This window comes from Oncorhynchus clarkii, chromosome 14 (assembly GCF_045791955.1).
Source record: "Oncorhynchus clarkii lewisi isolate Uvic-CL-2024 chromosome 14, UVic_Ocla_1.0, whole genome shotgun sequence".
Lineage (NCBI taxonomy): Eukaryota > Metazoa > Chordata > Actinopteri > Salmoniformes > Salmonidae > Oncorhynchus > Oncorhynchus clarkii.
In genome coordinates, this window is record NC_092160.1 from 6,178,698 (window position 1) to 6,193,518 (window position 14,821).

The 14,821-nt window shown below is 43.6% G+C and overlaps 2 protein-coding genes across 4 annotated transcripts; both read left to right on the forward strand.

Annotated features, from left to right (window-relative positions):
* The first annotated feature begins 404 nt into the window (after positions 1-404).
* LOC139366177 (zinc finger and SCAN domain-containing protein 2-like) lies at positions 405-2,694 on the forward strand. 2 transcript variants are annotated; one of them, XM_071103360.1, is made up of 3 exons: positions 405-538; positions 1,090-1,548; positions 1,631-2,694. In XM_071103360.1, the coding sequence occupies exons 2-3, from the start codon at positions 1,233-1,235 to the stop codon at positions 2,560-2,562; spliced, it is 1,248 nt and encodes a 415-aa protein (XP_070959461.1). In that variant the 5' UTR covers positions 405-538; positions 1,090-1,232; the 3' UTR covers positions 2,563-2,694. The 2 variants fall into 2 exon arrangements, with proteins under 2 accessions (XP_070959461.1, XP_070959460.1); XM_071103359.1 differs by having other exon boundaries at positions 409-542.
* A 249-nt stretch (positions 2,695-2,943) lies between these two features.
* LOC139366178 (uncharacterized) lies at positions 2,944-14,665 on the forward strand. Of its 2 annotated transcripts, none has more exons than XM_071103363.1 (7): positions 2,944-3,859; positions 4,032-4,536; positions 4,645-4,762; positions 4,908-4,975; positions 5,685-5,779; positions 8,915-9,024; positions 14,338-14,665. In XM_071103363.1, the coding sequence occupies exons 1-7, from the start codon at positions 3,607-3,609 to the stop codon at positions 14,662-14,664; spliced, it is 1,476 nt and encodes a 491-aa protein (XP_070959464.1). In that variant the 5' UTR covers positions 2,944-3,606; the 3' UTR covers position 14,665. The 2 variants fall into 2 exon arrangements, with proteins under 2 accessions (XP_070959464.1, XP_070959463.1); XM_071103362.1 differs by having other exon boundaries at positions 2,959-3,859; positions 4,029-4,536.
* The last annotated feature ends 156 nt before the right edge of the window (positions 14,666-14,821 follow it).

Sequence of the window (14,821 nt, forward strand, 5' to 3'; positions counted from 1 at the left end):
AAATATGAACTAGAGGGAATTAACTTTCATGGAACAATCTAGATAATAGGTCATTATTGATTATAGATGCTGCATCCAATAAAAAATAGTGTAGCTATTTGTTTTATTGCCCTACGTTGTGCGTCAACACGAGTTGATAATGATAATTTTAGAACAAAGACATAATATATGATGGATATAGTGTCAAGTCTCCCATTTTTTCTGCAATCAGTTCTGCGCAATCACCTAAGCATGATGATCCTCTTGACGGCATGTCCCATTTCTACAATTTATCTTCTTAAAATGTGATTTTAAACCTAACCCTAAAAACACAGCTAAACGTATGGCTAATCCTAACCTTAAACAAAGACCAAAGCTAATTTTTGTTTTCATAAATGTTTACGATATAGCCATTTGTAATTTGTGGCTGTGGTAAGTAGTGGAAACCAATGTAAACACTAGCTAGCTGCTACTTTGAATACAGTCAGCAAATATTACACAATTTGTGGCACTGGGATGAGAGATTGAACGTTTCCGGCTAGCATTTTGACAACGTTTGGCAAGTAATAAAATCATTTTTCTTCGAGTCAAATTAAGACGCTATCGTTATACCCCTGTGTTATAGCTATGTAGCTAGCTAGCCAAGTTAGTTGAACATTAGCTAATGCTAGCAAGGCAAGCTGGACAAAATTCACAATTTGTGGCACTGGTATGAGAGATTGAACGTTTCTGACTAGTCAATTGACAACGTTTGGCAAGTAATAAAATAAATTTTCTTCGAGTCAAATTAAGACGCTATCGTTATACCCCTGTGTTATAGCTATGCAGCTAGCTAGCTAAATTAGTTCAACATTAGCTAATGCTAGCAAGGCAAGCTGGACAAAATTCAGCCATCTAGCTAGTTAAGTACCTAACGCCAGTATCTCTGGTAGTACTTTTGGTCTACATGAAAGAGTAATAACTAACAATTACAACAATTTCCAGCGAGCTATTTAGCTGGCCTGAATGGCTATTCGTCGCTGATATTCCCTGTTTCTCTGGCAAGATGACAGTCCACACTGCAGGGTCACCCTTATCATAATGTATTTGACAGTTTGTCCCTGTTTCCAGGTGTACTCCCTGGGTACTGGTGTAATCTGGAAGCTACGCGCCAGTTTCCCAGCTTGTTGAACTCACTGGGAGGCAAGGCAACTGTGACGTTTGGAAGGGAAGTGGGGTTTATTTTCCAGTGTTGAGCTGATGCTGTTGCAGCTATGTCAGAAGCCATCCTCACCTTCCAGTACCAACTCAGTGGCGTTATGGAAACAGTCCTCAAAACCGCCATGCATGAGATCACTCGGCTGGTGAAGGAAGGCTTCCTGGAGGAAGTGACACGGAGCAAGCAGGAAGCGGACATCTTGAGGATGAAGCTGCAGCAGTGGGAGCAGAAATGGAGGGACAGAGAGGAGGAGAGGAAGAGGGAAGTTGAAGAGAAAGAGCAGAGAAAGAAGAGGGAAGCGAGAGAGCAGATGGGCATGTGTGTGAGTTGCAGTTGTACTGGAGACACTGAGAAAGGAGAGGCTCTGTCAGGTAAGTGAGGAGAGATGCACGCACACACACACACACACACCCCTGATATAGGATCTCTTACTTTGTTCTGTTCCATCCTCAGGAGCAGAGGAAGGTTGTGTTATCAAACAGGAGGAGATGTTCCAGTCAGAGGGACCCAACACTCTCCCAGAGAGAGAGGGTCCACAGGAAACGGACATGTCCAGCTCTTCCTGTGTCTCTGAAAGGATGGAAGAGAGGGAAGCCCATGTGGTCCACATCAAACAGGAGCCCAATGACTGGGGGGATCTAGTATCCCAGATGGTCACATCCACAGATACTACCATAATGAGCCTGAGTCGTCTGCAGAGATTGAGTGCCCATGCTGGGGCATGGACCAGTGAGCCTCAGCCTCAACTTCCAGCACCATGGACCAGAGAGCCTCTACCTCCAGCACCATGGGCCAGGGAGCCACCACCGCTACCTCCAGAACCAACACCATGGACCAGGGAGAAGCAGCACGTACTCCCAGGGTCAGGTATACCCACCCAGGCAACAGAGTGTGCTGTGGGAGCCCTGGAGTCCAGTCCCTATGGTCTCAGCAACAACACAACGGCACAGCTGGGGGTCAAACCCTACAGCTGCCCACACTGTGAAAAGAGCTTCCCTCAGCTACGAAACCTGAAAGACCACCAGAAGTACCACCACACAGGGAAAAAGGCCTTCACCTGCTCCCAGTGTGGTAAGGGCTTTGTGTACATGTGCCACCTCAGGGTACACATGCAGTGCCACACAGGGGAGAGGCCTTTCAGCTGCTCTCAGTGCGGTAAGAGCTTTGTCTACCTGTGCAACCTGAAGTCCCACCAGCAGTATCACACAGGAGAGAAACCGTACAGCTGCTCTCAATGTGGGAAGAGCTTCAGCCTTCAGAGTGGCTTGAAGAAACACAGGGTCATTCACTCAACAGAGAGGCCTTACCACTGCACGAACTGTGGGAATAGATTCTATTCTAGAGCAGACCTGAAAAGACACGAACATATTCATGCAGCAAGGTAGAACTTTGAGATGAAGCTGGTTGATTTAGAAAATCTGAGTGAAGAAAATAACAGCACACGTGTACTATGTTCAATGTATTTGTAGTTACTGATGCATTTCATGTTGAGAGGAATAAAACCCTTAATGAAGAAATTATTCTCATCCTTAAATGATTTGTCAAACGTGTCATTAACTGTTACATACAAAAACAGATACATTAAAAGTAAAATAGCCATGTCTGACCCAGAACGGCCCATAGATATCATACTCAGGCAAATAAATACATTTGGTACAGCGCTTCAGACAGTTGTCTCAGAGAATATGTTGAATTCCAAAGATTCTAGACGAGATTTCAACAACAAAAAATTAGGAGTTCTGCGCAATTGTATTGGCAGTATGATCACCTCGATGCCACAGATCGGGAGGTGGAGCCGCAGGACCTCTCCTCAGCTAGTTAGCTGTTAGCTTATTATGTTAGCTAGTACCTGGCTTTGTTACGTCTGTACTACAGGCTATGAGAGATTTGACGTTTGTAACTAGCTGATTTGTTGACGCACAACATTAACAACCAACGTCTAGGAAGTGGTAATAATATTTTAGATTTGAGTCAAATGGTTGGAAAGTTGTTACTACACTGTTCATATACAGTCATTGGTTATTAAGTTAGCTTAGCTAAGCAGCTAGCAAGCTTGAGAAATGCATTATTTGGTACGCCTAATCACAGGCAAAAATTGATGTATGGGTTCATTAATTTGTTAGTTACACGCATGTTGCTGGGCTAAATCATTGGTAAGTGAGCTTCCTATACTGGAAAGGTATTTGGGACATATCAAGACCACATTTGGTGTATTTGACAGCTTGCCCTTGTTTCCTGGAGGAAGATTCCTGACTCTGGGCAGTGGTGTGATCTGGAGGAGGCTAAATCCAAGTCTTTCCAGTGTAGTGACCCAAACTGGGAAACAACGGTAGGAAGCTCAGCCAAAGAAGACTGTCTGTACTCTGGGACTTATACCAATAAGGGAAGTGGGATTGATTTGCCAGTGTTGAGTTGATGTTGTTGCAGCTATGTCTGAGGCCATCCTCAACTTCCAGTACCAGCTCAGTGGCGTCATGGAAACAGTCCTCAAAACTGCCATGCATGAAATCACTCTATTGGTGAAGGATGGCTTCCTGGAGGAACTGATACGGAGCAAACAGGAAGTGGACGTCTTGAAGGAGAGGCTGCAGAGATGGAGGGACAGAGAGGAGGAGTGGAGGGGGATGTGTGTGAGATGTGGTTGTGCTGGAGACACTGAGGAGAAAGTAGAGGCTTTGTCAGGTGAGTTTTTTCACAACTGAATTTCGCCTCTGGGATTGATTAGGTATTCATCTGTCTAATTACCATGGTTATACCACGTTGATAGTTTAGACAGAGGTAACAGAGCTGTAACCTGTATAGTCTGACATGCACATCATGAATACTATCACTGGTTCTGGTATTTCCTCAGCAGCAGAGGGTTATGGTATTAAACAAGAGGAGATTCTCCAGTCAGAGGGGCTCGTTGCTCTGAGGGAGGCCCATGAGGTCCACGTCAAAGAGGAGGCCGATGCACAGGGAGACTGGGGGGATATGGTAAGCCTAACAATCCCATACACCGATGCCCCCCATAGTGACCTTGGTTTGTCTGCACCATGGGCCAGTGAGCCCCAGCCTCTATCAACACCATGGACCACTGAGGAGCAGCCTTCACACCCAGGGTCAGTAATACCAGCCCAGGGGATAGAGAGCTCTATGGGCCCCCCTGAGTCCATGTGCCACCTGAGAATCCATATGCAGTGCCACACGAGGGAGAGGCCGTACAGCTGCTCTCAGTGTGGGAAGAGCTTCAGCCATCAGAGTGTCTTGAAGAGACACAGGGCCTATCACACCGGAGAGAGGCCTTACCAGTGCACGGACTGTGGGAAAAGATTTATCGCTAGAGCGGACCTGAAAAAACATGAACAAATCCATTCAAGGTAACATTGGACAACATGTTTTGGAGTACTCGTGTACCAGGGATAATTAGTTTGCTTGCTAGTTAGCAAAGGTTAACTCACACTGTTCCTGTTTTTTATATTTTCCAGGGGCATCTGTACCATTTCCAAGGCAAAACTGACGAAGGGAGTCCAAGATAATGAAGATTACGCTGCGCCAGTTCCTGTTACATCAAGAACTGGAAGGATTATTCCACTGGCATTATTAGTGAGTTTGAAATTAGCTGAAACTTCTTACACATCGGCCAGGGTTTGTTGTAAAGCAAAGTAGCTAGCTATACACTTAGGTTTGTTAGCCTCTCCAATCTCCACTTGGTCAGTTAACTTACTGTGCATTTCTTTATTCCTAATAGGCATCAGTAAGACAGGCCCATAAGCAGCTTGGGGAGGACCTAAAATGGAGATTCGGCCAAAATGACTGGTATGCACTTTATTAACAAGGCTGTAGTGATACTGCTCTTTGAAAAGCTCCTTGGTTTCTTAGTTTGATTTATACTTACAGGGATATTTCATTCAATTTACAAAATTACATTGGTTTCCTCACCCTGTAAGCAGTCTATGGACAAGGTATGACAGCAATACATGCTTTGGTTTAGTTTCCCTGGCACTGCCTCCCATGCTAACATTTTAGCATTTGTGGCACAAATCCCATACAAGTCATGGGACCGGTATTAGTATTTTTCACGCATCATGTTCACAAACAATTTTAGATACTTTCATATGATTGGACATGTGTGAAATATGCTAATATCGTCCCATGACTTGAATGGGATTTGTGCCACAAATGCTAAAACATTAGCATGTGGAACAGTTCCAGGGAAACTTAACCAAAGCATGGATTGCTGTCATACCTTGTCTATAGACTGCTTACAGGGTAAGGAAACCAATATGTAATTTTGTATTTTGGGTGAACTATCCCTTTAAATATTCCATGGGTTGTTTTCAGTTGGTTGCACCATTGCAGACGTGGGTTCAAATTCAATTTGAAACTTTGCTTATCCTGCCTAGAGTGTCAAGTGGGTGGGGTTTGCACTTTTGGGATGTTTTGATTTCATATAGTATAGTCAAGTTTATTACATGATCATCACACTCGTATTTCTTTCAATAATCATAACATTATGGTTTTTCAGCTTCAGGTCCCCTCACAACGAGGAGGTGACCAAAGCAGTGATGCAGATTGTAAAGGATGGAGGCAAAAACTGGGGTCCCGACAGCCTCATCAGAAGTGAGTCTTAGCTTTAGTAGCAACCGTATGGTATACATTTACAGAATGTAACAATGTAAAGAATCCAAATCTCTTCAAAAATATATTGTTAGTATGTAATGTCGTCTCCTGCTGCAGCAGCCTTCCAGGCATTTCATGATTTGAAACTGAATTAATTGAATATTGCATTCCGTTTAAAATGTCAATTTAATTCAATATTCAAATTCAATAATTACACTGAACAAAAAAATATACGCAACAATTTCTAATATTTTACTGAGTTAGTTCATATAAGGAAATTAGTCAATTGAAAAATGCATTAGGCCCTCATCTATGGATCTCACAAGACTGGGGTGCAGCCATGGGTGGGCCTGGGAGGGCATAGGCCCACCCACTTGGCAGGGAGCCTGGCCCAGCCAATCAGAATTACTTTTTTCCCCACAAAGGAGCTTTATTAGAGAAAGAAATACTCCTTAGCACCCCCCCACTCAGACGATCCCACAGGGGAAAAAGCCGACTGTTGAGGTCCTGGGCTGGCGTGGTTGTGGTTGTGAGGCCGGTTGGACGTATTGCCAAATTCTGTAAAACGACGTTGGAGGCCGCTTATGGTAGAGAAATAAACATACAATTCTCAGGCAACAGCTCTGGTGGACATCCCTGCAGTCAGCATGCCAATTACACGCTCTATGAAAACTTGAGACATCCGTGGCATTGTGTTGTGGGACAAAACTGCACATTTTTAAGTGGCCTTTTTGTTGTCCCCAGCGCAAGGTGCACCTGTGTAATCATCATGCTGTTTAATCAGCTTCAGGTGGATGGATTGTATTGGCAAAGGAGAAATGCTCACCAACAGGGATATACACAAATTGTGCCCAACATTTTTGAGAAATACGCTTTTTGTTAGTATGGAACATTTCTGGTATTTTCTTTATTTCAGCTCATGAAACATGGGACAAACACTTTACATGTTGTGTTTATATTTCTGTTCAGTGTATATGTTTCAATATGATAGATTTGTAAACTTGATACACAGACAATGATTGCAAACTCTCATTTCAAGTTTATCAAAGTTTCATATATTCAACTGCATCCAAATTCAGTTATTTTTAAATTCAGATTCAAAACCAGAGACAACATCCTGGTTCTTTGCAAGGCAGGAAAAGTAGAGGAGAAAAGATAGAATGAAATGCTCACTGTGGTAAACAGAAGAGTCTGGCAGTTTCTGAAGTCAATGTGGCATGTTGAATTTATTTTCTTCCTATGAATTTGGCTCTAGTATTTGAACCGTTTTCCTGAAAGTTAAGACTCTGAAATATGGTTGTGCCTTCTGTTCCCATCTATGATGATCACATGAGTTAGAAGCGAGTGCCACAAAAACACAATTTGGTCCACATAAAAATACATTTGAATTGCCCTGTCATAGCCCTTCTAAGGATAGCCGTTCCATTCCCTGTTTAATCTTGCTCTTGTGACTGACTGGGATCGAACCAGATCTCCTTCATGTCACAAGACTGTTAGCCCACTTAACTAAACGCCTATAGGGATAAGTTTAGGAAGTTGATGTAAAGGACGACATGTTGCTTAACGAGTACTGCTTCCCCCCCGGTTCAACTCGAACTCAGGACTTCTGTCTCGCAAGCACACGTGACTTCCTACCTGAAGTGTTCCAACCCACCATATTATTGTAGAGGTCCTGAGTCATCGGATGCCACCTTTTCAACGAGTTAGTTCGTCAAATTTCTTCCCCGCTAGAACTGCCCCGGTCAACTCAAGTGCTGTTATTGTGAAATGGAAACATCTAGGAGAAACAATGGCTAGGCCGCGAAGTGGCAGACCACACAAGCTCACAGAACGGGGCAGCCGAGTGCTGAAGCTCGTAGCGCTTAAATATTGTCTGGGCTCAGTTGCAACACTCATTACCGAGTTCCAAGGTCAGCACAAAAACTGTTTGTTGGAGCTTCAAGAAATGAGTTTCCATGGCTGACCAGCCGCACACAAGCCTAACATCACCATGCACAATGCTAAGCATCGGCTGGAGTGGTGTAAAGCTTGCCGCCAGTGGAAATGCATTCTCTGGGGTGATCACGCTTCACCATCTGGCAGTCCAACGGATGAATCATGGTTTGGCGGATACCAGGAGAACACCACCTGCCCGACTGCATAGTGCCAACTGTAAAGTTTGGTGGAGGAGGAATAATGGTCTGGGGCTGTTTTACATTGTTCTAGTGAAGGGAAATCTTAACGCTACAGCATACAATAACATTCCAGACAGTTCTGTGCTTCTAACTTTGTGGCAACAGTTTGGGGAAGGCCCTTTCCTGTTTCAGCATGACAATGTCCTCGTGCAGAAAGCGAGGTCCATACAGAAATGGTTTGTCGAAATCGATGTGGAAGAACTTGACTAGCCAGCACAGAGCTCTGATCTCAACCCCATCAAACACCTTTGGGATGAATTGGAACGCTGACTGCAATGTGTTCCAACATCTAGTGGAAAGCTTTCCCAGAAGAGTGGAGGCTGTTATAGCAGCAAAGGAGGGACTAACTCCATATTAATGCCCATGATTTTGGAATGAGATGTTTGACGAGCAGATGTCCACATACATTTGGTCATGTAGTATATATCCGAAACAATTTGAGCGCTCGAGCCAAATTCATAGGACCAAAATAAATTCAACATGCCACATTGGCTTCAGAAACCGGCAGAAGCTTCCGTTTACCACAGTGAGTGTTTAATTATTTCTGTTCTCCCCTGCTTATACTGGCTGGCAAAGTACCAGGATGTTGTCTCTGGTTTTAAATCTGAATTAAAGAACCAAATTTGAAAACTGAATCTGAATGCATCTGTGAAGTTGAATATATGAAACTTTGAAATTATTGTACCATATTTAAACAAATATAAATATTGAATTTGAATACTGAATTAAGTTGAATTTGAAAACTGAACGCAATATTCACTCAATTCAGTTTCAAATCAGGAGGAAATACAAGTTCAATTTATGAATGCAATTATTGAATTTGTGCATTACAAATATTAAATTCAATTTGCAATTCAAATACAATTTATGTTGGCACTGAAATCGCTCCATAACATACAACAACTTATCACGTTGTATCACATCCACACTATTTTAATATAACCATTTTCCCTTTCCATAGAGGCGTGCAACAGGGCTTATGAGTATTGGAAGGCTCAAGGTAAGATTGAACTGGAGGGCAGTGTGGCGGTCATCAAGAAGAAGAAAATCCTCACCAGCAGGCGGAGCAGGGTATGTTATCAGTAACACACAAAACCACTCAATATCACTCAGACATAAGAACATTTTATTGTGCATTTAACTGGAATTTGAATTTTTCATGCAGGATATTATTCACGTTGAAAGCTTATATATACACAATGTCTGTACTCACAATTTCACCAATAAGTTATGTATTGTTAGTCTGAGTACCAGTCTCTTTAGCTAACTGTTGCCAGAAGCTCAGTTACAGTCACTAACACTGTAGATAACATAAAAACAGCCTAAGCAGGCTCTGCCAGGGCGAGTCAAATGGTCAGAGTGCGGTGTTCTCTCATTTGTGTCTGGAAGTAGCTAGCAAACTTTAGCCAGTTAGCTTGGGTGCTGGAATGTAAATTCAGAGTGTTGTCAGATTGTCCTAAATTCTAAATGCCACTCATTCCTTTTTTATTTTACCTTTATTTAACCAGGCAAGTCAGTTAAGAACAAATTCTTATTTTCAATGACGGCCTAGGAACAGTGGGTTAACTGCCTTGTTCAGGGGCAGAACGACAGATTTTTACCTTGTCAGTTCGGGGATTCGATCTTGCAACCTTTCGGTTACAAGTCCAACGCTCTAACCACTAGGATACCTGCCGCCCCATGTAGTGTTAAATAACACTTATGTTAACAATATTTTTTGTGAACAAATGTATCATTTTGACGCAATAATAAGGTTGGGAGCAATATGGAAAATCGTTTCAGCTCAAGTCAACTACAAAATCCACAATGCATTGCTCTCTTTGGGCTGGCTAGCTAGCTAGCTAGCTATCAAAACGTAGCTACACACAATAATACCAAAGACATATCAGCATGTGACATAGCTAGCTGTAAAATCACCTAAACAAACTGCACTATCAATTTAGAAGTCTATCATCGCACCATGTTCAACCTGCAGATCGATGAGTCTAACATTTGCAACACCGGATATTCTTTTGAGGAGATGGGAAACGTTGCCCATGCTACGTCAATGGGTGATTCTGGGACAAGGAGCGCTCTCCTTCAAGGAGTGAATGGGAATCTATTGTGCGCTAGCTCCAAAACCCAACATTAGCACGAATTTCATCAACAAGAATTACAACATTACAAATCTTTTCTGAGATTTGAGATAATTAACTTGCGACCTGTAGTACCATATAGCTTTGAAGTCGTGACATTACGTACTTTCGAGGAAAATAGGCACGTTTCTCGACATTTACACTGACTTTGAGAAGGGATTGCGTGACGCAGAATAACAACTTGAACGTGATTGGTCTGCTGGATGGGGCGTTATACGTTCCTTCATTCATTGGATTCCTATCTACTTTCTATAATATTTCTGACAATGGCACCATGCATTGCACTCTGGACTGTACATGCCTTATATACCTCCTTTGTCCCACCTCCCACACATGCGGTGACCTCACCCAGTATAACCAGCATGTCCAGAGATGCAACCTCTCTTATCATCACTCAATGCCTGGGCTTATCTCCACTGTACCCGCACTTACCATACCCCTGTCTGCACATTAAGCCCTGAATCTATTCTATCACGCCCAGAAATCTGCTCCTTTTATTCTCTGTCCCCAACGCATCAGACGACCAGTTTTGCTAGTCTTTAGCCGTACCCCATCCTACTACTCCTCTGTTTCTCGGGTGATGTGGAGGCTATCCCAGGCCCTGCGTGTCCAAAAGGCACTCTCATTTGTTGACTTCTGTAATCGAAAAAGCCTTGGTTTCATGCATGTTAAAGTTTGTTTTACTCACTGCTTTAGCACACTCCCCCAACCCCGATGTCCTTGCCGTGTCTGAATCCTGGCTTAGGAAGGCCACCAAAGATTCTGAGATTTCCATACCCAACTACAACATTTTCCGTCAAGATAGAACTGCCAAAAGGGGAGGAGTTGCAATCTACTGCAGAGAGAGCTTGCAAAGTTCTGTCATACTTTCCAGGTCTATGCCCAAACAGTTCGAGCTTCTAATTTTAAAAACTAATCTCTCCAGAAATAAGTCTCTCACTGTTGCCGCATGTTATAGACCCCCCCCCAGCTCCCAGCTGTGCCCTGGACACCATATGTGAATTGATTGCCCCCCATCTATATTCATAGTTCGTTCTGTTAGGTGACCTAAACTGGGATATGCTTAACACCCCAGCAGTCCTACAATCTAAACTAGATGCCCTCAATCTCACACAAATTATCAAGGAAACCACCAGGTACAACCCTAAATCCGTAAACATGGGCACCCTCATAGATATTATCCTGACCAACTTGCCTTCCAAATACGCCTCTGCTGTTTTCAATCAGGATCTCAGCGATCACTGCCTCATTGCCTACGTCCGCTATGGGTCCGCTATGGGTCAAACGCTCCCTAAGACACTTCTGCGAGCAGGCCTTTCTAATCGCCCTGGCCCAGGTATCCTGGAAGGATATTGACCTCATCCCGTCAGTCGAGGATGCCTGGTCGTTCTTTAAAGGTAATTTCCTCACCATCTTAAATAAGCATGCCCCTTTCAAAAAATGTAGAACTAATAACAGATATAGCCCTTGGTTCACTCCAGACCTGACTGCCCTTGACCAGCACAAAAACATCCTGTGGCGGACTGCAATAGCATCGAATAGTCCCTGCGATATGCAACTGTTCAGGAAAGCCAGGAACCAACACACAATCAGTCAGGAAAGCAACGGCTAGCTTTTTTAAACAGAAATTTGCATCCTGTAGCTCTAACTCCAAAAAGTTTTGGGACACTAAAGTCCATGGAAAAAAAGAGCACCTCCTCCCAGATGCTCACTGCACTGAGGCTAGGCGACACGGTCACCACCGATAAATCCATGATAATCGAACATTTCAATAAGCATTTCTCTACGGCTGGCCATCCTTTCCTCCTGGCTACCCCAACCCCGGCCAACAGCTCCGCACCCCTCGCAGCTACTTGCCCGAGTCTCCCCAGATTCTCCTTCACCCAAATCCAGATCACAGATGTTCTGAAAGAGCTGCAAAACCTGGACCCGTACAAATCAGCTGGGCTAGACAATCTGGACCCTCTCTTTCTAAAATGTTCCGCCGCCATTGTTGCAACCCCTATTACCAGTCTGTTCAACCTCTCATTTCGTCTGAGATCCCTAAAGTTTGGAAAGCTGCCGCGGTCATCCTCCTCTTCAAAGGGGGTGACACTCTAGACCCAAACTGTTACAGACCTATATCCATCCTGCCCTGCCTTTCTAAAGTCTTTGAAAGCCAAGTTAACATATCACTGACCATTTCGAATACCACCGTACCTTCTCCGCTGTGCAATTCGGTTTCCGAGCTGGTCACGGGTGCACCTCAGCCACGCTCAAGGTACTAAACGATATCATAACCGCCATCGATAAAAGACAGTACTGTGCAGCCGTCTTCATCGACATGGCCAAGGCTTTCGACTCTGTCAATCACTGTATTCTTATTGGCAGACTCAACAGCCTTGGTTTCTCAAATGACTGCCTCGCCTGGTTCACCAACTACTTCGCAGATAGAGTTCAATGTGTAAAATCGGAGGGCCTGTTGTCCGGACCTCTGGCAGTCTCTATGTGGGTACCACAGGGTTCAATTCTCGGGCGACTCTTTTCTCTGTATATATCAACGATGTCGCTCTTGCTGCGGGTGATTCCCTGATCCACCTTTACACAGACGACACCATTCTGTATACATCTGACCCTTCTTTGGACACTGTGTTAACTAACCTCCAAACAAGCTTCAATGCCATACAACACTCCTCCCGTGGCCTCCAACTGCTGTTAAACGCTAGCGAAACCAAATGCATGCTTTTCAAACGTTCGCTGCCCGCACTCGCCCGCCCGACTAGCATCACTAGTCTGGACGGTTCTGACCTAGAATACGTGGACAACTACAAATACCTAGGTGTCTGGCTAGACTGTAAACTCTCCTTCCAGACTCATATCAAACATTTCCAATCCAAAATCAAATCTAGAATCGGCTTTCTATTTCGCAACAAAGCCTCCTTCACTCACGTCGCCAAACTTACCCTAGTAAAACTGATCCTCGACTTCCGCGATGTCATCTACAAAATAGCTTCCAATACTCAGCAAATTGGATGCAGTCTATCACAGTGCCATCCGTTTTCTTACCAAAGCGCCTTATACCACCCACCACTGCGACCTGTATGCTCTAGTCGGCTGGCCCTCGCTACATATTCGTCGCCAGACCCACTGGCTCCAGGTCATCTACAAGTCTATGCTAGGTAAAGCTTGGCCTTATCTCAGCTCACTGGTCACGATAACAACACTCACCCGTAGCACGAGCTCCAGCAGGTATATCTCACTGGTCATCCCCAAAGCCAACACCTATGAGTATCACTCGGACTGCAAGTAGTATCACTACTTACACACCATCATCTGCTTATTTATCACTCCAGTGTTTATCTGCTAAATTGTCATTACTTTGCTACTATGGCCTATTTATTGCCATACCTCCTCATGCCATTTGCACACACTGTATATAGACGTACTTTTTTTTCCTATTGTGTTGACTCAAAAATGTGTTTATTCCATGTAACTCTGTGTTGTTGTTTCTGTCGCACTGCTTTACTTTATCTTGGCCAGGTCGCAACTAGCTTACCTGGTTAAATAAAGGTGGGGGGAAAAAAGGAGAAAAAAAAGAGGCAGACAAATAGGAAACATGTGGTAGACCCTCTGTTAAATTACAAATGTATCTTGGTATTAATATTGCAAAAATATGATCAATGCCTCATTTGAGAGAAGACATAATCCCAAGTTATGACCAGTGCATGCGGAGGAGTATTTCTGTGGGGGAAAATCTCATTCTGATTGGCTAGGCGTGGCTCCACTGTGGGTCGGCCTGGCTGCCATGGCTGCACCCCTACCCAGTCATGTAAAATCCATAGATTAGGGCCTAATTAATTTATTTCAATTGACTGATTTCCTTATATGAACTGTAACTCAGCAAAATCATTTAAATTGTTGCTCAGTATAGTTTAAGAATTTAGAGTGAGCTAGCAAACTGGTTTCTTCTGGACAAATAACTGTTGCTTCTCAACCGGATACTAAAGTGTTCTTTGAAGAAAAAAAGTTTTAGTTCCATAATTTGTATAGTCATTGTGATTGGAGGATAGCTGTGTGGGTGCTTGAGTCAGGATCAAATCCTATGTTCTTTTAGAGCTCATTAATGATAGAATGTTCATATTTGAAGATGGCGGAAAAGCCAGGCTCTTTGGCACATGACATGGAGTACAGGGAGTGGATTATCTAAAGAGACTGGTACCCAGGCAAATGTATTGCTGCTTATTCAAGTCCTTTCTCTGTAAAATTTCAGCTCTTCCAGAAGAGAGTAAAGGTGGGAGGAGAGCTCCTCGCCCCAGAAGATCTGGACTTCCTGGTTGGAGCAGACCCCAACTTCATGTCGGACGAGGAAAGTGATGCTGAAGACAAGTTCACCTATCATGTGCTCCCTCCCAGGTGGCGTTGCTCGAGGTTGACCCAGATCGTCCGACTCTGTCAGATAACCTTAGATGACAATCGCTTTAAGGGCGTTGAGCCAAAGTCGGCTCGCTCCAGAAAATTACAGGGGGGTAGATTTACCTCCCGCCATCCCCCAAAAGGAGAGGCTAAACAAGTGTATGTGAATAAAAATGATAAATGAACTGAATTGTCATTATTTCTTAAATGGATTAAGTGAATGGTCAAACATTGTTGTTGACTGTTACAAACGCACTATGAATCAAGACTTCTTACTGTTCACATTCTGGTAAATACATTTTGAAATTTCCTTCTGTTTTGTGGAGAGTCTCTAGATTTAA

Excerpts from the sequence above, each read along its gene's own strand:
- LOC139366178 (XM_071103362.1), top strand. The coding sequence starts at position 3,607 with ATGTCTGAGGCCATCCTCAACTTCCAGTACCAGCTCAGTGGCGTCATG. Across the intron at positions 4,763-4,907 it reads TTATTCCACTGGCATTATTA|GCATCAGTAAGACAGGCCCA; the intron begins GTGAGTTTGAAA and ends TATTCCTAATAG. Across the intron at positions 5,780-8,914 it reads TCCCGACAGCCTCATCAGAA|AGGCGTGCAACAGGGCTTAT; the intron begins GTGAGTCTTAGC and ends CCCTTTCCATAG.
- LOC139366177 (XM_071103360.1), top strand. The coding sequence starts at position 1,233 with ATGTCAGAAGCCATCCTCACCTTCCAGTACCAACTCAGTGGCGTTATG. Across the intron at positions 1,549-1,630 it reads GAAAGGAGAGGCTCTGTCAG|GAGCAGAGGAAGGTTGTGTT; the intron begins GTAAGTGAGGAG and ends TTCCATCCTCAG.